The sequence below is a fragment of the Symphalangus syndactylus genome, chromosome 15 (genome assembly GCF_028878055.3).
Source record: "Symphalangus syndactylus isolate Jambi chromosome 15, NHGRI_mSymSyn1-v2.1_pri, whole genome shotgun sequence".
Taxonomy (NCBI): Eukaryota; Metazoa; Chordata; class Mammalia; order Primates; family Hylobatidae; genus Symphalangus; species Symphalangus syndactylus.
The window spans coordinates 73,486,508-73,511,000 of NC_072437.2; the positions used below are offsets into that span (position 1 = coordinate 73,486,508).

Consider the following 24,493-nt stretch of genomic DNA (forward strand, 5'->3'; position numbering starts at 1 on the left):
AAACATGTGGTCTTTTGTGAGTGGCTTTTTCATTTATCATGTTTTCAAGGTTCATCTGTATTGTATTGGTTGGTGCAAAAGTAATTGCATTCAATGGGAAAAACCGCAGTTACTTTTGCACCAACCTAACAGCATGTGTCAGTACTTCATTCCTTTGTATGGCTGAATAACATCCCATATTATGGACAGACCATATATTATTTATACCTTCATTAATTGTTGCACATTTGGATTATTTCTATTTTTCAATATTATGAATAATATCACTATGAAAATCTGTATACAAGTTGTCATGTGGACACATACTCTAATTACTTTTGGGTAAATATCTAGAAGTAAAATTGCTGCGTTATATGGTAAGTCTATGCTTAACCTTTTGGGGCACTTCTAGGCTGTTTTACAAAGCACCATTTTACACTCCTATCATCAGCATTTAAGAGTTCCAATTTCTCCACACTCTTGCCAATATTTGTTATTTTCTTTTTTAGTATAGCATACTAGTAGGTGTGAAATAGTATCTCACTGCAGTTTTCAGCTGCATTTCCCTAGCAATTACTGAAGTTCAACATCTTTTCATGTGTGTATTGGGCATCTGTGTATCTATTTTGAAGAAATATCTATTCATATCTTTTGCACATTTTAATTGGGCTATTGGCCTTTTTATTATTGAACTGGACATTACTTGTATAGCCTAGAAATAAGTCCCCTCTCAGATACATCATCTGCAAATATTTTCTCCCATTCAGTGGATCGTCTTTTCACTCTCTGGATAGCGTCCTCTGAAGTACGTAAGTTTTTCATTTTGATAACATCCAATTTACCTATTTTTTTATGTCACTTGTACTTTTGGTGTCATATCTACCAAACCTTTGCTTAACCCAAAGTCAATGATATTTCTCTTTTTTTTTTCCAATAATTTTATAGTTTTAGCTCTTCCATTTAGGTCTATAGTTCATTTTAAGCTAATTTTTGTGTATGGTGTGAAAGAGATGTACAACTTCATTCTTTTGCAAGAGAATATCCGCTTTTCCCAGCACGATTTGTTGAAAAGACTCTCCTTTCTTCTCTTAAATTTTCCTGGCACCTCCACTGGCTATAAATGTAAGAGTTTTTTCCTTGTCTCTCAATTCCATTCCATTCATTTATGCCTCTGTCTTCACAGTGTCTTCATCAGTGTTGCTTTCTAGTTTGAGTCCCAACTTTGCTTTTCTTTTTCAACACTGTTTGGGCCATTCTGGTTCCCTTCCATTTCCATATGAGTTTTAGGATCAATTTGTCACTTTCTGTAAAAATGTTGCTGGAATTTTGACAAGGGTGGCACTGAATCTGTACATTAATTTGGGGAGCACTGCCATTTTAACAACATTAAGTGCCTATCCATAAAAATATGACAGAATTTATTTAGTATCTTTATATTCTTTCCATGTTTTATGGTTATCAGAGTTTAGGTTTTGCATTTCTTTCATTAAATTTATTCCTAATAATTTTTATGCAATTATAAATATAATTGTTAATTTCATTTTTGGGATAATTCATTGGTAGTGTATAGTATATTTCTTCTTTTTTTCCTGAGGGGGTGCACAGTTCGTGGAGTTACTGCACTACCAGGTCAATGCATAGAGCAGATGGAGCAAGGTCCTATTCAATTTCCCTGCTCCAAAAATCCATTTAACAGATTGTCCTTGGATAGCGGAAGCATCAGATATACAAATACTACACTTGATCTTATAGCCAAAAGGCTGAGAAGATATTAATATATTACTGCACTACACTATTGATTTTTGTATATTGATTTATTTTACTCTACAACTTCATTTATTCTAACAGTTTTTAAGTCGATTCCTTAGGATTTTCTACGTACAAGATCATGTCATCTGAAAAAAGATGGTTTTAACTGTTCCTTTCTAATCTGGATGTCTTTAACTCCAGTTTTAAGTTTATTTGTTTTGCAAACTGCCAAAGATAGAATCTTCCAGTTCAATGATAAACAGAACTGGTGAAAGTGGGCCGGGTGCGGTGGCTCATGCCTGTAATCCCAGCACTTTGGGAGGCCAAGGTGGGTGGATCACCTGAGGTCAGGAGTTCAAGACCAGCCTGGCCAACATGGTGAAACCTTATCTCTACTAAAAATACAAAAAATTAGCCAGGCATGGTGGCAGGCGCCTGTAGTCCCAGCTACTCAGGAGGCTGAGGCAGGGGAATCGCTTGAACCCAGGAGGCGGAGGTTGCAGTGATCTGAGATTGTGACACTGCACTCCAGCCTGGGCAACAGAGCAAGATTCCATCTCAGAAAACAAAACAAAACAAAAAACTGGTAAAAGTTGGATATCCCTATCTTGTTCCTGATCTTAGGTGCAAAGCATTCAGTCTTTTTTTTTTTTTTTTTTTTTTTTTGAGACTGGGTCATGCTCTGTCTCCCAGGCTGGGGTGCAGTGGCACAATTTTGGCTCACTGCAACCTCCACCTCCCAGGCTCAAGCAATTCTCCCAAATAACTGGGAATGCAGTGCACATCACCATGTCTGGCTAATTTTTATATTTCTTTGTAGAGACAGAGTTTCGCCATGTTGCCCAGGCTAGCATTTAGTCTCTTTCCATTAAGTATGATGTTAGCCGTGAGTTTGTGACAGATGTCCTTTATCAAATTGGGGAACTTCCTTTCTACTTGTTTCTTGTTGGACTTTTTGTTTTTAATCTTGAAAACATTTTGAATTTTGTGAAAAAATTTTCCTGGTTTCTACTGAGATGGTTGTGTAGTTTTCATCCTTCATTCTACTCATATCCTATACAATATTATTATTAATTATTATTATTATTTGAGATGGGGTCTCACTCTGTCGCCAAGGCTGGTGTGCAGTGGCGTGATCACGGCTCACTGCAGACTCAACCTCCCCAGGTTCAGGTGATCCTCCACCTCAGTTTTTGTTATTTTTAGTAGAGCCAGGGTTTCACCATGTTGCCCAGGCTGGTCTCAAACTCCTGGGATCAAGTGATCCACCCACCTCGGCACCACAAAGTGCTAGGATTACAGGCATGAGCCACCGTGCTTGGCCACCTGTATAATATTAATTGATTTTTACATGTTAAACCAGTTTCACATTCCTGGGACAAATCCCATTTGGTCCAGATGCATAATTCTTTTTAAATTTTGTTAATATTTCAATTTGCTTTTGAGTCTATATTCATATATTCATATGATATTAATCTGTAGTTTTCTTCTTTTTTTTTTTTTTTTGGTACGGTCTGATTTTGGTAGTAAGGTACTTCTACCTTCATAAAGGAAAGTAGGTTCTGAAAGAGATTATGTAGAACTTATGTTAATTCCTTTTTTTTCTTTTTCCAGTAACATCAGAGATTTCATTAAACCTGGAGGTCGAATTCATTTCGGAGTTCAATGATATGTCCAAAGAATCAGGTACTATAATTGATAGACAACTTCCGTAATACATCCACAGTGCAAAACCATCCCCATTTCCTGTCATTCCCTAGTGAGAAAAATCCAACTGCAGACTTGACTGCCTTCAGTGAAGGCACACGGCAAGTTCTTCTGAAAACTAATACCCCTCAAGATTGACTCTTCCCGTTTTACACAGCAATTGTCTCAGCTTGGGACCAAAGTGTTTATAAAGTAAGCAAACAACAGACTAGCGAACAGGGACACTTCTGAAGCTGGTGATGTAGAAATCCACTGCCAAGCAGGGTGGGGTCCAGTCACCTCTCCCAGAGTGTTCCATATGTAAGCTGACACAACTTAACATCTTAAATACAGAATTCCAATCGAAAGAAAAGCAAACAAATGACAAAAAAAAAAAAACAGCAGTCAAGCATAAGCAATGTTACTTCCTCTGAACAGGGAAGCATCTTGCTCACTGGGAGATAAAGCGTGAACCTCTCATCTGCTGCTGTCTCCCGGCAACTGCCAGCAAGAAGCTGGGTGTGATGATGAAGAAAGATGGCAGCCATCACCAAGACCCTACAAACCAAGCCATGGTCCCCTCCCTGAGGGCACAGTCCTTTCATGAAGCCATAAAAGACTGAGACCACAGCTCAGACCTGAGCACTCAGGGTTACCTACTGGGGTCGTGTAATATTCCTGATGTCATTTCTGCCAAAACCCAAACTGGTTCTGTTTTTTTTTTTTTTTCCTGTTTGTTTGTTTGTTTGGGAGACAGAGTCTCACTCTGTTGGCCAGGCTGGAGTGTAGTGGCATGATCTCGGCTCACTGTAACCTCCACCTCCTGGGCTCAAGTGATTCTTCTGCTCAGCCTCCCAAGTAGCTGGGACTACAGGCATGTGCCAGCACGCCCGGCTAATTTTTGCATCTTTTTAGTAGAGACAGATTTCACCACATTGGCCAGGCTGGTCTCTAGTGATCCACCTGCCTCAGCCTCCCAAAGGGCTGGGATTACAGGGGTGAGCCACTGCACCCAGCCCTAAACTGACTCTTGACCAAAGAATCTGATTTGGCAAACCAAATCTTAGTGCAGTGTTCGCTCCTTCTCCCGTTACCCAGAACATGATTCATATCCTAACATAAACACAGGTCAGGGAACCAAAACACCGTTTTCTTGTCTCTTATGCAAAATACTGAGATAATGTTCATGATTCATTCTGTTTTCAGCAATTGTGTCCATTTTGAAGCTTCGAAACACTGCATTGTTTCCTACTAAATACCAACATGTGTCACACAGGCATCACCAGTGGAAACTTTGTTTTTAAACATTTAGAAATAAAACAGTTTTTGACCCATAAGCCAGTCCTAACACATAGGGTAATGGGGATTGAGGCTAAACACACACAAAACTACAAAATATTCCCTAGAAAAATGCAAGATCCTCAGAAAATCAAGATCTCCCTACCAAACAACCTACCAAGTCATTGCAGAAGAGGTGAAGACTCCTCTCAAAAGATAAGTGCCATAGAAATAGAGCTTGAAATACTGAACATGATTTCTCGAAGATCCTTTTTGTTACCCCAAGAGAAGTGGAGGCAGGGGAGAGAGAGAGAGAGCAGTTTCCCTTCCCTCTGGATCCAGGTGGATGTCAACTCTGACATGCAGGGCAGAGCACCAGGCTGCAGGAATTGGATGCTAATTGCAATCGCTTTTCACTTTGGAACGTTTGCCAGGAAATTGTGAACCATTAAGGGGATGACTGGGAAACCGGATCCATCTCTGTGGCTGGGGATGTGTTTGAATGATTCTCACAGGCTCCTCGTCTGCTCAGTGACCCTGTTGGTCCTATGGGTATCTGAGCTGGGGAATTAAAATGGCCAGTCTGACGTTCTCAAGCACCACCATGGACACCCCCACTGCCAGCCCATGGTCTACAGCCACAGCAATCCCAGCTTTCCAGACAGGGTTCTGAATGTTATCTGGAATGCAGACACAAGTGTTTTGAGATACACCGTTTGGGGAATAATTCCACATGGAAAGGTACAATGTGGCCAAGATCTCGGCAGGGACCCAGCCCTCAGATGACAGTCTCCAGGAAGAAAGAGCATGAGACACCAGTGTCTGTTTAGGTTTGCCCAGAGCCCACAGCTGTCTGTGCTGCAGGCAACGCATCCTCCTGTGGCTCATGCGGGGCCAGGAACCCCGGTGCTTCTGATGAAGAGTTATGCACCATTCCCTCAGCTGGGTTGTACATTCACTGGATGTCAGAAGTTTCTGAAACTGCTGTGGGGGCAGGGGAAGGAGTCGCAGAACAGTCTGGTCCTGTCCTCTGGACTCTACAAGTCATAGCGGTTCAAACTACGAGTTTGGGTAGCTCTGCCAGCTGTACTGGAAGTGGTCTGTTAAGATATTGTAGCCATGATAGTCCCCATGCTGGGGGAAGAGGAGGCCACTGGTGGGGCTTCTCCAGTGGGCTCTGGTGATGCTCCTTGCTGCTCAGGTCCACTGTGGTGCCAGGAGGAGGTGCTTCCTGACTTACTGGTTTGCATCTTACTTGGTCTTGTTGTAGAGGAAGACCCCAAGGACGGCAGTCATTATGCCCAGGACATTGGTGCTAGTGACTGGGTTGGGCAGCATGGTCAGGGACACTGTGATGACCATTATTCTCTTGGTGGCATTGACGACCGAATAGCTCAGGGAGCTGATGAGGTTGAGGATGCTGAAGGCAATGACATTCTGGGCAAAGTTACAGAAGCCACCGACAGCCAGAAGCAGGAGCATCCAGGGCCACTGGGAGACGTAGTCAAGTCGCCGTTGACCAGGAAAGCCGAGAGGTCCACCAGGACCCAGGTGGGGATCATAAAAAAGACAGTGTGGCAGCCCAAGATGTTGAGCAGCGGGAGACGGTGGATCTGCAAATCTCCCAAGATCTTTTTGGAGAAAATGTTCTGAAGCAAGAAGCACAGCGTGGCAGCCTCCTCACATGTCGAAAGCCAACTTGGTGACCATGGCCATCAGGACGCCGCTGAAGATGGGGATGAGTGACAAGTACACCTTGGTACTCTGCTTCTCCTTTATAATGATCTGGGACAGGAGGACCGCCCAAATGGGCATGGTGGCCTTGATGGTGTGTGCCCACAGGACATGGGCACCTTCCAGAAGCTGACGTGCACTAACAGGGACACGAAGTACTTGCCCAAGGCGAGTGGCAGCACGTGGTGCGGGTAGAAGCGCGGCAGCAGCAGCAGGCCAGGCAATGGATGCAGGCTGGGCCCGGGGCCCGAGATGAGTGGCGTGGGGGGCACACGCCAGGTGTGCAGCAGCGGCAGGAGCCCAGCGTACAGCACCAGGATGTGGCACAAGGTCACCGGGAATGGGAAGGCGCTCAGGATCACCTTGTTGACCACGCTGCCCACTGCAGCCGCCGCCATCCTGCCCAAGTGGCCGCCCCTTCCCGCCCCTGATATAAATTCTTAATAGAATTCTCCAGTAAAACCCATCTGGGCCTAGAGATAGGTTTCTTTTTTCAGAGTTTTAAAAGTATCATTCAATGTCCTTAAGATTTACGGGGCTATTCAAACTATCTATTTTATTTATTTATTTATTTTATTTTTTGAGACGGAGTCCCACTCTGTCACCCAGCCTGGAGTGCAGTGGCGCTATCTCGGCGCTCACTGCAACCTCCGCCTCCTGGGTTCAAGCAATTCTCCTGTCCCAGCCTCCCGAGTAGCTGGGACTACACGCATACGCCACCATGCCTGGCTAATTTTTGTATTTTTAGTAGAGATGGGGTTTCACCATATTGGTCAGGCTGGTCTCGAACTTTTGACCTCAGGTTATCTACCCGGCTCAGCCTCCCAAAGTGCTGGGACTACAGGCATGAGCCACCGTGCCCAGCAAACAATGATTCTTAATGAACACTTGGACATTTCTGAATTATGAGACCCTGGATTTTAAGTATTCTGTTTTAGCTGGCTTTCTGGATACCACTCCAGCAGAGGAAGGAGACACTCCACCTTGCCACTACCAGGTGAAGGTGGAAATCCAGCCCCTGCCACATGGCCTCCGTTGACACCCAGAATAGGCAGACGGGTCCTTGTATCTGTTGGGCAGGGTGGGAGTTCTTGCTTTCCAAATAGTCCATCCTACTAACATCATGATGGGAGGGCTTTGTTACAACTGGGTGACAGTTAAAGCCCTGACGCTCTACTAAGCCTCCTCTGACACTACCCAAGGAGATAAGGTTGGGGGATGCTTCAGTACTGCTGGGTAGGGGTGGAATTCCAGGCTCCCCACGTGTCATCCACTGACATCAGAGGAATGGAACAGCCTTTAGGGGTTAAAGTCTTAGCTCCCCACTTGGCCTTTTCTGACACCACCCCAGTTGTACTTTTAATTCCACCCTCAATCTCCAGCGAAGGGAGAAAGGCTGCAGACTGAGTTCAATCACCAATGGCCAATGATAAAAATCGATCATGCCTACATCATGAAACCTCCATATAAACCCTAAATGACACAGTTCAGAGAGTTTCCAGGTTGATGAACACACGGAGGTGCTGGGAGGGTGGTGTACCCAGAAAGTGCATAGAAGCTCTGCACTACTTCCCCCATATTCTGCCCTATGTAGCTCTTCCATTTGGTTGTCTCTGAGTTGTATCCTTTATAATAAAGTGGTAAGTATAAATAAAGTATTTTCCTGAGTTTTGTGAGCTCTTCTAGAAAACTACTGACCCTGAGGAGGGGGTAGTGGGAGCCTTTCATTCATAGCAGGTCAGTCAGGAGTTCAGGAGGCCCAGGCTTACAGGCTTACAACTGGCATCTATAGTGAGGAACAGGGTAGTAGTCTTGTGGGACTAAGCCCTTGGTGTCCAGGGAGACGGATAATTGGTTGTTGGTGTGAGAAAAACCACACATTTGGTGTCAGAAGTGTTGTAAGTAGAAACAGGTTATAGTACCATATTAGAGGAAGGAAGAAATGAAATAAATAGAATTTTGTCTCTGAGAGCTGATCCTTAATTGTGAGGCAGGATAAAAAAAATAAAGACGTCATTTTTGAAATAAAGGTAAGATAAAGTTCCAATAATGTACCAAATGCAGAGGGAAACAACTGACAGAATAACTGAGATTGAGTAATTGAGATTAGCACGAGCACTGAGATTATTCTGAACGAGAAAAGAGAACCAGTAAGTACAAAAATGGTGAAATAATAGCACTATTCAAGAAATATGTTGAATATAACAAGTTCTGTAAGAAACAATGCACATTCAACCCTTTTACAAAAATTAAAACTAAATTATTTTGTTTCAAATATTATCTTAATACTAAACATTAAATATTTTAAATAATGTAATTAATAACTACATTAAGTTTAAAATATTACCTTTCACGTTCCATTTGCCTGAGGTGATCATTTTTTATAGCTTCAGTTACTAAGTTAGTATGAGGATCATCCTGGTAAAATAAAATGGAAGAAAAAGAGAATAATTCAGAAGTAAACAGCAAGAACTTAATTTTTGTTTTGTTTTGTTTTGAGATACAGCCTCACTCTATTGCCCAGGCTGGAGTGCAGTGGCATGATCACGGCTCACTGCAGCCTCCACCTCCCTGGGCTCAGGTGATCCTCCCACCTCAGTCTCCCAAGTAGCTGGGACTACAGGGGCATGCCATGATGCCTGGCTAATTTTTGTAATTTTTGTAGAGATGAGGTTTCACCATTTTGCCCGGGCTGGTCTTCAATTCCTGGGCTCAAGCAATTTGCTCACCTCAGCCTTTCAAAGTATTGGGACTATAGGCATAAGCCATCATGTCCAGCCACAAACTTGAATTTCTAATAAGCCTCCCCACTAATTAGTTTTAAAAAATGGAGAGTAAATTAATCCTCCTATTTTCCCTTATGTAAATTAGAACTTTCTTTTTTCATATTTCTGATTACCAATCACATTCTCCATTGAACTAACCTATTCTAAGAAGCTGATAAAAGGATCAGGATGGAAAGATTAGGACCAAGTACACAGAAGCTGGGGTTGTTAGTACAAATATGTAATACTTTAATTCTAAACTCAAATATAAATCCTTCAATCATCAATTACTTAGTATGATCCATATCTCTACTCCCTATTAAAAACACAGATGATTTTACAACATATTTTTTCTCAATATGAAAATAATATATAATAATTAATATTTGCCCAGCACTTAACTATCTTCCATGTACTACATTTCTTTTGTTTGGTTAGTTTTGTTTTGAGACAGTCTTGCTCTGTTGCCCAGACTGGAGCACTGTGGCATGATCATGGGTCACTGCAGGCTCAACTTCTGGGCTCAAGCCATCTTCCCACTCAGCTTCTCGAGTAGGTGGGACTACAGACATGTGCTACCACGCCTGGCTAATATTTTATTTTTTTTATTTGTTATTTTACTTTGGAGACAAGGTCTCACTCTGTCATCCAGGCTGGAGAGCAGTGTTGTGATCACAACTCACTAAACCCTTGACCTCCCCGGGCTTAGATGATCCTCCCACCTCAGCCTCCAGAGGAGCTGGGACTATAGGTGCACACCACCAGGCTGGCTAATTTTTTATTTTTTTGAGACAAGGTCTTACTCTGTCACCCAAGCTAGTGTGCAGGGGTGTGATCACGGCTCACTGCAGCCTTGACCTCCTCGGGCTCAGGTGATCCTCCCACCTCAGCCTCCCAAGTAGCTGGGACTACAGGTGTGCAACATCAAGCCCGGCTAATTTTCATATTTTTTTGTAGAGATGGAGTTTCGCCATGTTGCGCAGGCTGATCTTGAACTCTCAGGCTCAAGCAATCCTCCCACCTCGGCCTCCCAAAGTGCTGGGATTACAGGTGTGAGCCACTGTGCCCAGCTGCCAGGTACTATTTTAAGCATTTCACATGCATTAACTCATTTCATCCTCACCTATAATCCTCACTTTAACCCTATAAGATAGGTTATAATAGTTAATCCCATTACATATATAAAAGAACTGAGGCACAGGGAGAGTAAGAGCTGAGTAGGAGAGCCAAGGCATCTGGCTTCAGAGCCTATACTCTTTACCCACTATGCTACAGTCCTCTTGTAATCTATTTTTTTTTTTTTTTTGAGATGGAGTTTTGCTCTTGTCACCCAGGCTGGAGTGAATGGTGCGATCTCAGCCCCAGGCTGGAGTGAATGGTGCGATCTCGGCTCCTGCAACCTCCACCTTCTAGGTTCAAGTGATTCTCTTGCCTCAGCCTCCCTAGTAACTGGGATTACAGGCACCCGCCACCATGCCCAGCTAATATAATCTATTAAGAAAATCTACTAAAAGTTCAACTCTGTGAAATTGAAAATGTACCATTTTTATCTACAAACAGAGGCAATTTCATATGGTTTTCCTTAAACTAATATACAGTATGCCAATATTTTATTTGTAAAAATCTGGAAAATATTTCAAAAGCATTTATAATCTCATAGCTCAGAAACTACTGTTTCTATATTGGTGTCAATTCTTCCAGTTTATGTTCATGTATAGGTGTGAATAGCTGTATGTTTTCACTTAACATTACATAATATTTCCCTAGGTGTTTGAAAATATGACTTTTGATAACTGCATTATGTTCCACTCTATGAATAAGGATAAGGAATTTATTTCACTTTTTTTTTTTTTCAAGACAGTGTCTTGCTCTGTCACCCAGGATGGAGTGCAGTGGCGCAATCTAGGCTCACTGCAACCTCCACCTCCCAAGTTCAAGCAATTCTCCTGCCTCAGCCTCCCAAGTAGCTGGGATTACAGGCACCCACCACCACACCCAGCTAATTTTTGCATGTTCAGTAGAGACAGGTTTTCGCCCTGTTGGTCAGGCTGGTCTCGAACCACTGACCTCGCAATCCACCCACCTCAGCCTTCCAAAGTGCTGGAATTACAGGTGTGAGCCACTGCGCCCAGCATTTGCTCTTGATATATTTATACACAGCTGAGGTTCCCTCTGCTCCACAATGGCTCTTAATAGGTGAAATAAGGATTTGGAGGTTTCTTGGTCAAGATATTACCCTTGGCCAGGCTCATACCTGTAATCCCAGCACTTTGGAAAGTGGAGGCAGGTGGATCACATGAGGCCAGGAGTTCAAGACCAGCCTGGGCAACATAGCAAAACCCCTTCTCTACTAAAAATAAAAAACTTAGCCGGGCCTGGTGGCGCATGCCTGTAATCCCAGCTACTAGGGAGGCTGAGGCATGAGAACTGCCAGAGCCTGGGAGGCAGAGATTGCAGTGAGCTGAGATTGTGCCACTGCACTCCAGCCCGGAAGGCAGGCTGTCTCAAAAAAAAAAAAAAAAAAAAGATATTATGCTTAATGAATGACATGGAATCTTATTATTATTATTTTTTTTTTTGAGATGGAGTCTTGCTCTGTCGCCCAGGCTGGAGTGCAGTGGCGCAATCTCGGCTCACTGCAAGCTCCGCCTCCCGGGTTCACGCCATTCTCCTTCCTCAGCCTCTCCAAGTAGCTGGGACTACAGGTGCCCGCCACCACGCCCGGCTAATTTTTTGTATTTTTAGTAAAGACGGGGTTTCACCGTGGTCTCGATCTCCTGACCTCGTGATCCGCCCGCCTCGGCCTCCCAAAGTGCTGGGATTACAAGCGTGAGCCACCGCGCCTGGCCGGAATCTTATTTTTAATGATTTTTTTTTAACTAAAATTGTGCAGTCTGTTTTAAAATTGTGCAGTCTGTTTTAACCATAATCGCTACCCCATTTCAATAGTCTCATTCTCAACCCAATTTAAATAACAAATGAAATATATCAATAATAAAACACATTGATACAGGCCTGGGAAAAACCCAAGAAGTCATCTATTCCAGCTTTCTCATTCTGAAAACAGAAAAGCACAGATAAGTGGGAAGTGGCTATAGAAATGTCTTTTTTATACTCACACTTGGTGAAATATATTTATCTTCATCAATTTCTAATGGAACAGCAATCAATTTTTGGAATGCCTTCTTCATTTTTTCTCGGTCTCCAACAGCAAAATAACAGATAATTAGGTTGTAGCCTGCCTTCAGATTTGGTGCCATGCTCATTATGTGCTCATACGAATTAACAGCATCCGAATACTGACCAGCCTGAATAAATGTAACTCCAATGTTCTGCATTATTTTAATCCTAAAAGAAAAAGACATGGATTAGCTTTAAAATTCTGAACTCTTTAGTATGGCATTCAAGCCATTCACAAACAGTTTTCTTTTTTCCTCTCCCACTTTACTTCGTTTTTGTTTTGTTAAAGCGTTATTGATAAAAGCTTTATATACATACCATAAAATTCACTCATTTAAAATATATGATTCAATAATTATTGCTGTATTTATATAGTTGTGGAACTATAACCACATCCTTATTTTAATTCATTTCCATTACCCTAAAAATAAAACCTGTGCTCATTAACCGTCATTCCCCATTCTTATCCCCAGCCCTAGGTAACCATTAGTCTTTTTGTTTTGTTTTGTTTGTTTGTTTTTGTTTTTAGACAGGGTCTCTCTCTGTCGCTCAGGCTGGAATGCAGTGGCATGATCTCTGCTCACTGGAACCTCTGCCTCCTGGGTTCAAGCAATTCTCCCACCTCAGCCTCCTGAATAGCTGGGATTATAGGCACATGCCACCAGACCGGGCTAATTTTTGTATTTTTAGTAGAGACGGGGTTTCACCATACTGGTCAGGCTGGTCTGGAACTCCCGACTTCAGGTAATTCGCCCGCCTTGGCCTCCCAAAGTGCTGGGATTACAGGCGTGAGGCATCATGCCCGGCCCATTAGTCTATTTTCTGTCTCTCTGTCTCTTCTAGGCATTGCACATAAATGGAGTTATACAATTTGTGATATTTTGTCTTGCTTCTTTCACTTGGCATAATTTCTTGAGATTCTTCCATTTTGTAGCATGTATCAGTACTTCATTCCTTTTTATGTCAAATAGCATTTCATAGTATGAATATGTACCGTATTTTATTTATACATTGCCTACTTGGTAGACATTTGTCTTATTTCTACTTTTTGGCTATTATGAATAATTTTGTTATGAATGTTTGTGTAAAAGCCTTTGTAACAATCTATATTTTCATTTCTCTTGGGTATATACCTAAAAGCAGAATTGCTGGTCACATGGTAAATTTGTGTTTAACTTTTTTAGCTAACTGCCTGTTTTCCGAAGTAGCTGCACTATTTGACATCTCCAGTGAATGAGGTTTCTAATTTCTCTAAATATTCACCAAAACTTATTATTTCTTTGATTGAAGCCATTCTAATGGATGTGATCCCACCTTATTTTAAACACTGTTCAATATAATCCCTCTATTTCAACTCAATTAGTTTATTCATAATTCTCTGATCAGATCATAAAGACTATTATTTCCCTGAATGGTCTCAGGTGTTGCCTTTTTCTCAGATGTTATCCCTTCTCTCCTCCTAAATAGTCAATATCAAGTATGCCTCCTTCATAAAGCCTTTCTTGATCATTCTTGTTCTCAATAATGATTTCTTCCACTGAATTATTATAGCACCCATTGTCTTGATCACTGATTATGAAGCACTTAATATATGTTACTCAATACTATTTTTTTTCTAAAATGCTCAAATTCTTGGTCTTACCTGGCTTAAAAGTACTTCAAGGGCATTGTGTTCTGTAAGTTAGGTCATATTTGCTAATGATAATGAGATATTATGTAAAATTCAAAAACAAATGATCTTAAAATGTGGTACTGCAAATAAATTAACTTTCACAGAGAAACTGTACTGTGCCTAGGGGAAATTATGATCAGTAAATATCCTGGAAACTTCCTATGTCCCCACAGTTATCACTAGACCATAAGAGAACTTACTGTTTCTGCTCCTGAATATTATAAGAATAGAAAATATCCTGGCTTCCCCCTCTTCTAAGACTCAGAAGTAATCCTTTTCTCTCACTATTTCATTCTCAAGCTACAGCAAGAACATAAGGGAGGCTTAATTTCTAGCCTTGTATTGATACATTTGATATGTTCTGGAGGACTGCTATTATGATTTTGTGTCCGCATTAAGTTATATCAGGGTAGTAATGGCCTTCAGGGTTAACCCCTTTACTGGTCACTTAGCTTAGTTTTATTTCATATGATCACATACAATGCTTTAACCTTTAACTTGTCATTATAAAAATGTGTACAAGTAGTAAGAAGGGAACAGATCAAAATACTACACGTATGAATCTCATGTACAAATACTTCAAAATGTTCAACCCACCGAAAACAGGTCAGAAGAGTTATCTTGTTTTAGAAAAACACTTAAATTTTACAATTATTATCTATCGTTATAAACTTACCTCATTTGCTTATTGACACTTGGAACTCGGTCTAATGCCATTCGGTAGAATTTAATGGCTTTGGAATAATTTCTTTGCTTTAAATAGATATTTCCCATATTCATTTTCAATATTCCTAATTAAAAAAATATAATGAATAATATTCTCATTTTTCCATTCTTTGATATTTTAGATGACTTTTAATTCATATTCTCTGAAGCATTTCTCAGTTATGAAGTCTCAGACATTATCTAAAACTCTAACTTTAAGGCCAGGCGCGATGGCTCACGCCTGTAATCCCAGCACTTTGGGAGGCCGAGGCGGGCGGATCACGAGGTCAGGAGAACGAGACCATCCTGGCTAACACGGTGAAACCCCGTCTCTATTAAAAATACAAAAAATCAGCCGGGCGAGGTGGCGGGCGCCTGTAGTCCCAGCTACGTGGGAGGCTGAGGCCGGAGAATGGCGTGAACCCCGGGGGGCGGAGCCTGCAGTGAGCCGAGATCGCGCCACTGCACTCCAGTCTGGGTGAAAGAGCGAGACTTCTCAAAAAAAAAAAAAAAAAAATTCTAACTTTAAAACAGTTTTAACGCCGGGCGCGGTGGCTCACGCTTGTAATCCCAGCACTTTGGGAGGCCGAGGCGGGTGGATCACGAGGTCAGGAGATCCAGACCACAGTGAAACCCCGTCTCTACTAAAAATACAAAAAATTAGCCGGGCGTGGTGGCGGGCGCCTGTAGTCCCAGCTACTCGGAGAGGCTGAGGCAGGAGAATGGCGTGAACCCGGGAGGCGGAGCTTGCAGTGAGCCGAGACTGCGCCACTGCACTCCAGCCTGGGTGACAGAGCGAGACTCCGTCTCAAAAAAAAAAAAATAAAAAATAAAAAAAAAAAATAAAAAAAAAAAAAATAAAACAGTTTTACTTTTCAAACTTACCTCCTGTGAAGAAATGGAACTTAAGACAGATTCCTGAAACTATGGCTAGAAAACAACTGATTTACATTACTGTGCTTTACATTATTGTGCATTCTTCTAAGAAAACATGGAATTTAAAAGTTAGACTCAAGAATGCCACACACATTTTAATAATATTAAAGGAAATGACATTCTGATAAACATTAATACTGCTACCAAAAAATTACACGATATAAATGCTAAATATAAACTATAATCTCTTGGGGATAAATTTATATAAGGAAAAGCACATTCTAGGAGGATGCCATGGCTCATTCTACTCGTGATAACAGCATACTTTTTTTTTGTTTACTATTAGGCAGTATACCTCATACTAACTGTATTTCTTCATCTGTAAGGATTTTTATATAAATAGTATGTTTAAGCAGGATACCCCTATCATAAATACTGATTTGTTTAGAGCATAGATCATTTCATTTTAAGGAAGCATAAAATGAAGAGACATAAATTAACACTACGAAAGAATTACATCTTTTGGAAAAACTGATTATGTACACCTACCTGCATTGCTAAACATGTTATTTTTCAACATAACTTGGTAAGTGTTAAGTGCTTCGGCATACATTTCATTAACTGAATACTGACTGGCCAAATTGAAAAGAACCTAAGGAAGAAAATATTATAGAAAAGACACATAAGACCACTTTAGGCCCCTTTCACCTATAATCTTTCTAGAGATTAAAATCCTGTAACAAAGTTAGCTACTTATATCAAGATACTCAGCCAATTATGAAATTAAGTAAACAAAAGAATTATTTTGCATTACAAATGAACATTAAGAAGAGCTGTCCTCTAAATTTCACCTTAATTTTCTATGTATTTTATTTAATTTAATAGTATTTGCCATCTATTAATTTCTGGAGGACCTACAAACAATAAATGTGTATCATTAATGCTGCTGGTGATCAAAGAAATAAGCAAGATCGTGAACTAAATTCTCTTTGTAAATATAAATTAAACGTGGAAATATCTTAAACCTTAAAGTCTATCAGAAGAATCTGTATAGTAAGCTCTATATACTAAATTACAATTTAAGTAATTAATTTATAATAAATTATGTTCCTAAAGGTAAAAAGTGATCATCATAAATTATCCCTGAAAGATTTCATGGAATCGTAGAATATCAGCTATAAACAGTAAGCATCTAACATTTCAAAATTTGAAACGCCCTTTTTTTCCTATGTGTTTAGTATATGAAAACTTTACCCAATGAAAATACACCCTTTTAAATAGAAATGCAAACATTAAGGAGGTGTCTTTTCAGAATTAAATAAATGTTGCTAGAAATTAGAGGCATTAGTTTTTTTTCCCCACTACCCTCATAGAACATTATCTCATATGCCTAGTTTGAAGTTCTTGAAAATCACTAACCAAAAAGTCTACATTACAATCTCATCAAAATAACCACCTTGATAGAGCATTAAAATTAGTGCTCTTCAAGAAATAGAGCCATTGGATGGTAGGTTTGCAGGTACTTACTAAGTTATCAAAATATATACTTTTTTTTTTTTTTTTTGAGATGGAGTCTCGCTCTGTCGCCCAGGCTCTGGAGTACAGTGGCGCGATCGCGGCTCACTGCAAGCTCCGCCTGCCGGGTTCATGCCATTCTCCTGCCTCAGCCTCCCGGGTAGCTGGGAATACAGGCACCTGCCACCACGCCCGGCTAATTTTTTGTATTTTTAGTAGAGACGGGGTTTCACCATGTTAGCCAGGATGGTCTCGATCTCCCGACCTTGTGATCCGCCCGCCTCAGCCTCCCAAAGTGCTGGGATTACAGATGTGAGCCACCACACCCAGCTACATATTTTTTAATAAATAGAGACGAGGTTTCACTATGTTGCCTAGGCTGGTCGCAAACTTCTGAGCTCAAGTAATCCTTCCACCTTGACCTCCCAAGGTGTTAGGATTACAGGCATGAGCCACTGCACCCAGCCTAAAATAACTAGTTAAATAACTAAAGAGCTCTTTGCACAAAACAAAGACAAGAGTGTTTCATGAACTAAAGATTATTATTAATCTAATTGTGAGCACCTGAAGACCAGTAAGATTTTAAAAATAAAAGAAAAAAGACTCTGGAACCCATTAACCCTAGTCAAAATTTTATTTAAAAATTGTGTTACATTTCAATACTTACTGAGTAAGTTAAATCCAAATTGATATTTTCTGGAGTTGTAACTTGTTCTCGCTGTCTCACCAGGACTCTCTCTTTTCTTCCTGCATGTTTTGCCTTTTCTAAGGCCTGAAATCAGATTTATACCTTGTAACTTCCTTTCAGTGTTCATCAACTTTAATGCATTTGAGAAATATCTACATCAAGGTTGGATGAATTCATTTTCTATCCTCAGATTCCTCAAGACACCCCTCTGTGCTCTTACCAGAAACTTCCCTTGGAAAGGGACCTTTTTTTTTTTTTAGAATGACAAAAAAAGCCCCAGTTCTATGAGTAATAAAAGTAGCTTTTTAAAGTGAACATTTCTTTCTAATGGTATTCATTAATCCAATAACTCACAGAAATTATATTTATATGATATGACAATCAAAGTAATATGAACAAAGCAAATTAAAAGAAAAGATTGATATTTAAAAAGCAAAGTTGGATTCCCAAAAAGCAAACTATAATTTTTTAGTTTACTTAGGAAAAAATATTTGATAGTAGTGAGGCTTCAAGAAGAAAACAGCCCTAAGTACTGTGTGTGGCTCATGGTAGCTACACCTTTCAGCAGCACATTGCTGTCTAATCCAATAGTCCACCAGGCTGCCAAGTTAAGTATGCCAACACATTAGAATTTTTTTTCCTACTGAAAAGACCAATGTAAAAAATTACAAAATCAGCCAATTATTTTGACATTCAAATTTATGAAACTGAGTTATAATTCCTAGTTCTCAAAATAATTGTTTCTTATCCTAAGACCAGTCAATGGCAAACAAAAATATTTGTCTATACATATGGTGTATGTATAAAAGCAGACATACATCTATAAATGCTTCATAATTTTGAATCTTGTTTATGAACTTACCAATTTTAAGTCTCCACAACTATTAGCAACACAGCTTTCTTCTACCAACTCATTTACTTCCTTCTCTAATTGCTTTATTTTTTCCTCTGGGCTATTAAAGACAAAAGCAGGTACAATTTAAATCATTCAACCTCTAAAAATCTATACTAAAATTTATTTTATTTTATTTTACAGACAAGGTCTCACTTGGTTGCCCAGGCTGGAGTGCAGTGGCACAATCATAGCTCACTGCAGCCTGTAGTCTTGACTCCTGGGCTCAGGTCATCTCCTCCCACCTCAGCCTCTCAAGTAGCTAGGACTACAGGTGCATGCCACCATACATGAGTAATTTTGTTTTTGTTTTTTGTAGAGACAGAGTCTCCTCATCTTGCCCAGGGAGGCTGGTCTTAAACTCCAGGCCTCAAGCGATCCTCCCTCCTCAGCCTCCCAAAGTGCTGGGATTACAGGTGTGAGCCACAATACCCAGCCTAATTTACTTTCAACATTGAACGATGTGCATTTAAACTTTAAGAATAGGTTATAGATAAGACAAATGTATACATGGTATTAAAGAGCAAATGTAGTACTGTTTTTAACAACTACATCATGTAACTATTCATAATAGTAAAATAATAACAACAGTCAAGATAGGTAACATGGCCGGGCGTGGTGGCTCCTGCCTGTAATCCCAGCACTTTGGGAGGCTGAGGCAGGTAGATCACTTGAGGTCTGGAGTTTGAGACCAGCCTGGCCAACATGGTGAAACCCTGTCTCTACTAAAAAATACCAAAATTAGCCGAGTGTTGTGGCAGGCACCTATAATCCCAGCTATTTGGGAGGCTGAGGCAGGAGAATATCGCTTGAACCTGGGAGGCAGAGGTTGCAGTGAGTGATATTGCGCCACTGCACTCCATACTCCAGCCTGGGTGACAGAGCAAGACCCTGTCTCAAAAAAAAAAAAAAAAAAAAAAAAAAAAAAAAAAAAAAATGACAGGTTCTTGCTATGTTGCCCAGGCTAGAGTGCAGTGGCTATTGACAGGCACAATCATAATGCACTATGGCTTGAACTCTTGGGCTTAAACGATCTTTCTGCCTCAGCCTCCTGAGTAGTTGACACTATAGGCATGCACCACCATGCCTGGCCATAGAGAAAGTTTCTAATGAGGTGAAGAAGTTTAAAAATCCTGGCTCTATTAATAGCAAATCAAGTATTCCCAAATCAGTTACCTTTCAAAATAACGGTAATGATGTTTTGCTACCACTTTCTTTTGGTAAAATACAACAATCCTCTGAATACATATCAATGCCTAAATAAAATTTTACTACGGCTATATCAGAATAGATAGTAGTTCTCTTAATTCTCTACAAATGGACTTTATAAAAGTATATAGAAATAAACTGAGAAGCATAACTTTTTCTATAAAATTATATTCTTTGGGGAAACCTGGGACTAAGGCTACAAAGTTTATTGGTTTATAAAGATCTGTAAAATTCTAACTGAGCAATAAGCATAATAGATGGTAGTTTTATGAAGGTTACATGAAGTATAGAATTCTATTTTCTAGTTGTCTGAAACAGTTTAATGTATGTCTTAAATGTTGCTTACAGATTTTATTATTAAATTCAAAATATCGACATAAAATTTTAAACTTAAAAATCTGTAAGAGAACTTTATGAAGACACTGAAAGTAACTTACCCTGTCCCTATCAAATGCAAAAAAAATGCAATCTATATTCAGGCACTGTTGGCTACCTACCCACACAGAGTCTGCCACTCGCCCTTCTTCTTTGCATGCAGAATCTAAGCAAGTCAAGAGAATCTCATTCTCTTTGCCAAGTGTTTGGTTCAGCCACGAGCATTTGATGCATTCCACACTGAGAAATGAAGGCATATCTGCTTCAGGTAGAGGGCTGCTAGAAAGATCTTCTTGGCTTTTTAAGAGACCTAAGACTAGGAACATTCTGCCTCTAGACTTTATCAGTTACATGGAGATTCTGAACTCTCAACACTCTCTTGGCATCATAATGATCAGCAGGCGCTTGGGGAAAGCCAAGGGAAACAAAGAGAAGCTGGACCAGGGATGATGTTACTGAGCAGTTAAATTAACCATCCCCAGAACTTCCCTTCCTCCAGACTTCCTATTATGTGAGATAATAAATTTTCTTGTTAATTATGTATACGTCTTTTTTTTTTTTTTTTTATCTTTCTTTGAGACAAGGTCTTGCTCTGTCACCCAGGCTGGGGTGCAGTGGTATGATCACAGCTCACTGCAGCCACCACCTCCTGGGCTCAAGCCATCCTCCCACCTCAGCCTTCTGAGTAGCTAGAGCTACAGGTGTGTGCCACCATGCCCAGCTAATTTTTTAATTTTTTAATTTTTTTGTAGAGACGGGGTCTCGCTATGTTGCCCAGGCTAGTCTTGAACTCCTGGGCTCAAGTGATCCTCTCACCTTGGCCTCCCAAAAGGCTGAGATTATAGGCATGAGCCACCATGCCCGGCCTGTGTCCTTCTTTTTTTTTAAACATGTTTTCTGTTATCAGCAGCCGAAAGGACCATGAATGACATAATATTTAAATTAAAAAATGCTTTTATTAGCAAATGTGCTGTCATTAATTAAGATAAAAAATAAAGTGATTTTCTATAGAGGTTCTTTGCTAGTCAAAAATGGAAATTATGTAATTTACACGAAAGCCTAAATACTGGGTTTAAGAATTACAATTTAAATGAAAAAAAAAAAGAAACAAAAAAAAGAATTACAATTTAAAAACATATGTTCTATAGAAGCAAAACAGTATGGTGATTAATTCCACTATACTGGAATTTGTGTAAAATTCCAAAAACCCAGATTCAAAAAACTGGGTTTGAATCTCAGCCTTGTCATTTATTAGCCTTAGAAAGTTAAGATAGCTGGGCTTCAGTTCCCCTCTTTATAAACTAGTGAGAGTAATAGCTCTGCTTTCACAGGGAAAGTACTTGGAAAAGTGCCTGGCACACAGCAAGGACTCAGTTAATGTTAGCTTTTATTACTATTTGTAAAATGTATACATCAAGGTACTTGGATACCAGCAGAGGTATATAATTAAATGTATACCATAGCTTTTTGGCTACTGTCTAGCCACTAGCACAAAATTAAGTTTGTTCTATAAAAAATTAAATTTCTCAATAATATGACAAATTAATTTCATGTGTTCTCTTTTTTCCCTTGAAAGGTCCTCTCAAAATAATCATATCTTACAACATTTACAACCCCATTTGGCTGTTAAGAGACTCAATACTGGCCCTGATAAAAAATTAGACCATATCTTCAAGTCATATAATATCACAATAAAATTGCACAGAATACATATGGCTATTTTTAATTTTGTTAGTCCTGGCAACTAGGGATGATTTTTGTTTACTACTGTGCTGACATAAGCTTTTTAAAGATTAAGAATTACATATTTGGGCTGGTGTGGTGGCTCACGCCTGTAATGCCAACACTTTGGGAGGCTGAGGTCGGCAGATCATTTGAGATTGGGAGTTCGAGACCAGCCTAGCCAGCATGGCAAAACTCCATCTCTACCAAAAATACAAAAATTATCTGGATGTAGTCGCGGGCACCTGTAATCCCAGCTACTCAGGAGGCTAAGACAGGAGAATCGCTTGAACCTGGGAGATAAAGGTTGCAGTGAGCCAAGATCGCATCACTGCACTCCAGCCTGGGCAACAGAGTGAGATATCATCTCAAAAAAAAAAAAATTATGTATTTGGGAAATAAAAATTTAAAATATGCAGCAACAACAATAAACAACAACATAAGGACTTACATACCTATCTTTTTTCTTGGCTTCCAAAGGGGGAGTAGGGCCCCTTGACTGACTAAGGGGGTCAAATGCAGAGCCTGAGACACAATTCAAGAGTTAATATTCAATTTGTAACCCAGCAAAATCGAAGAAAATATGAAAATATAAAACCTTGCATAAGCTATTTCATTTACGTCTTAAGTGGTTTCAATTACCTATTTATTAAATGGAGATAACATTGTGTCTATATAAACATTTCATATACTGGGAAATTGGTAAGATTTTTTAACATACATAAAGCTATGTAAATAATACATGTGTTAAACCTAAAAACAAAAATAAGATATTCTCAGCATTTACTTTCTCTTCCACAGTGATCTATCTCTATTATCAACTCTAAATTATCAGTCACATGTCTTATAACCTGGTATTGGCTTTTTAATTTTCCTTATTGGCATACTAAACATTAATTTTTGTTATAATTTTATTTTTAAATTATCATTTAACTTTTTACATATTATTTCAATACATGTTGACAAATTACACCATGGTTTAATTACCACCCCAACAGATATGTAGAAGGTTTTCATCATCCCTTTCCTTTCTTAATGCTACCTAAAATATCAGGGCATCTTATAATTAATGGCATTGTTAGATTTTATTTAAAATGGCAGTAATATTTATATCACAAAATGATAAAAGATTAAAAGAGCCAAAAAAGATTATTAGTAGAGACAGTGTAACAAACCTCTCAAAGATGCTTTGGTAAAACCAGCTGCTCTCACTGCTGTCATGGGTCTAGTAACTCCATCCTTTAAAGAGAATGGGAATCATTTATTCTTAAATAAGATCTATCTCCTATGTACAGTTCTGCACATTACACACACCTTAATATAGCCCTATTTAAAAAATGCTGATTTTCAATCACTATATGTTTACTCCTTACTTCTACCTCCTCATGTATCAATCATGTCCTCTCTCCCCTTTAGAATTTCAATTCTTTGATCTAACTGGGCTATAGTTTAAAAAAAAATTAATCAGCTTATTAGTCAGCTACTCTCTTACTTTTGGTTGGTCTCTTACATGCCTATGAGAGAAACCATAGAAATTGTTGTAAATGGTAACACAGGAAAAATGGGCCCCATAATACATCATATAAGCAATTATCGATTCTATGTCCACTCCCCAATGGGAATTCATTTGATACCTGATTAAATAAATCTAAAGAGACCTCGCCTTCGAAGATTTACAACAGTCTAGACTTTAGCCCACAATTTAAAGAATCTGGGTCACTATATAAGTAATATCTTCTTTAACACTTTAAAATAATATAATAAAGTAAAAAAAATTTGGTAGTAAATTCCAAGTCACAAGAAAGGCACAAAATGAACACGCATGCAATAGAGATACCTGAATAGCCCCTGTCATTGGTCTTCCTATTGATGATGCCAGAGATGTCTTGGACTAGTAAACAGAAAAGTTAAGTTAAAAAGATTCCTAAAAATATCTACCTTAAATGTTTAAGCCAAATTATAGAAGTTTTCTTCATTCTATCGGCAAATAAACAAACATAATTTATTCCTTGTACCTCCTGGGCATATAGGGTAAAACTATAAAACTATAAAACCGGAGCAGCAAACTACAACCCGTAGCCTTTGTAAATAAAGTTTTACTGGAACATAGCCATGCCCAATTCCTTTGCACATTGCCTGTGGCTGCTTTTGCTTTACAAATGCAGAGCTGGATAGTAGCAACAGAGACCATATGATCTGCAAAGCCTAAAATATCTAGCCCTTCATGGAAAAAGTTTGCTCTTATTCTGAAACACCACCAAAAATCAAATTTATGAGTAATACACACTCAGGCTAACTAATAAAAGCATGTTTCATATGACACACGGTTATATTATGTAGAAGGCTACTTTCTTCACTCATATAAAGGAACATTATGAAGGCAAGTGCCCTGGACCTCTAGGTTCTGAAGATATTTTTTTGACTAAGAAAAGCTATTCCACCTAATTCTCCCATTTTTCTCATTCCTG

At 39.5% G+C, this 24,493-nt stretch overlaps 1 protein-coding gene and 1 pseudogene across 12 annotated transcripts in view; both read right to left on the reverse strand.

The window, feature by feature from the left end:
• Positions 1 to 24,493, reverse strand: part of IFT88 (intraflagellar transport 88) — a 128,510-nt gene that overhangs the window by 78,235 nt on the left and 25,782 nt on the right. For 9 of the 12 annotated variants that reach the window (XM_063619014.1, XM_055245280.2, XM_055245277.2 and 6 more), the window contains 9 exons: positions 23,863 to 23,916; positions 23,201 to 23,264; positions 22,481 to 22,550; positions 18,690 to 18,780; positions 17,807 to 17,911; positions 16,174 to 16,276; positions 14,720 to 14,834; positions 12,311 to 12,539; positions 8,774 to 8,844 (listed from right to left, as the gene is read on the reverse strand). In XM_063619014.1, the coding sequence (XP_063475084.1) occupies positions 8,774 to 8,844; positions 12,311 to 12,539; positions 14,720 to 14,834; positions 16,174 to 16,276; positions 17,807 to 17,911; positions 18,690 to 18,780; positions 22,481 to 22,550; positions 23,201 to 23,264; positions 23,863 to 23,916 (902 nt within the window). The remainder of the gene's footprint in view (positions 1 to 8,773; positions 8,845 to 12,310; positions 12,540 to 14,719; positions 14,835 to 16,173; positions 16,277 to 17,806; positions 17,912 to 18,689; positions 18,781 to 22,480; positions 22,551 to 23,200; positions 23,265 to 23,862; positions 23,917 to 24,493) is intronic. The other 3 variants (XM_055245281.2, XM_055245284.2, XM_055245278.2) reach the window with 1 other exon arrangement.
• On the reverse strand, positions 1,572 to 1,751 carry LOC129464287 (uncharacterized; annotated as a pseudogene).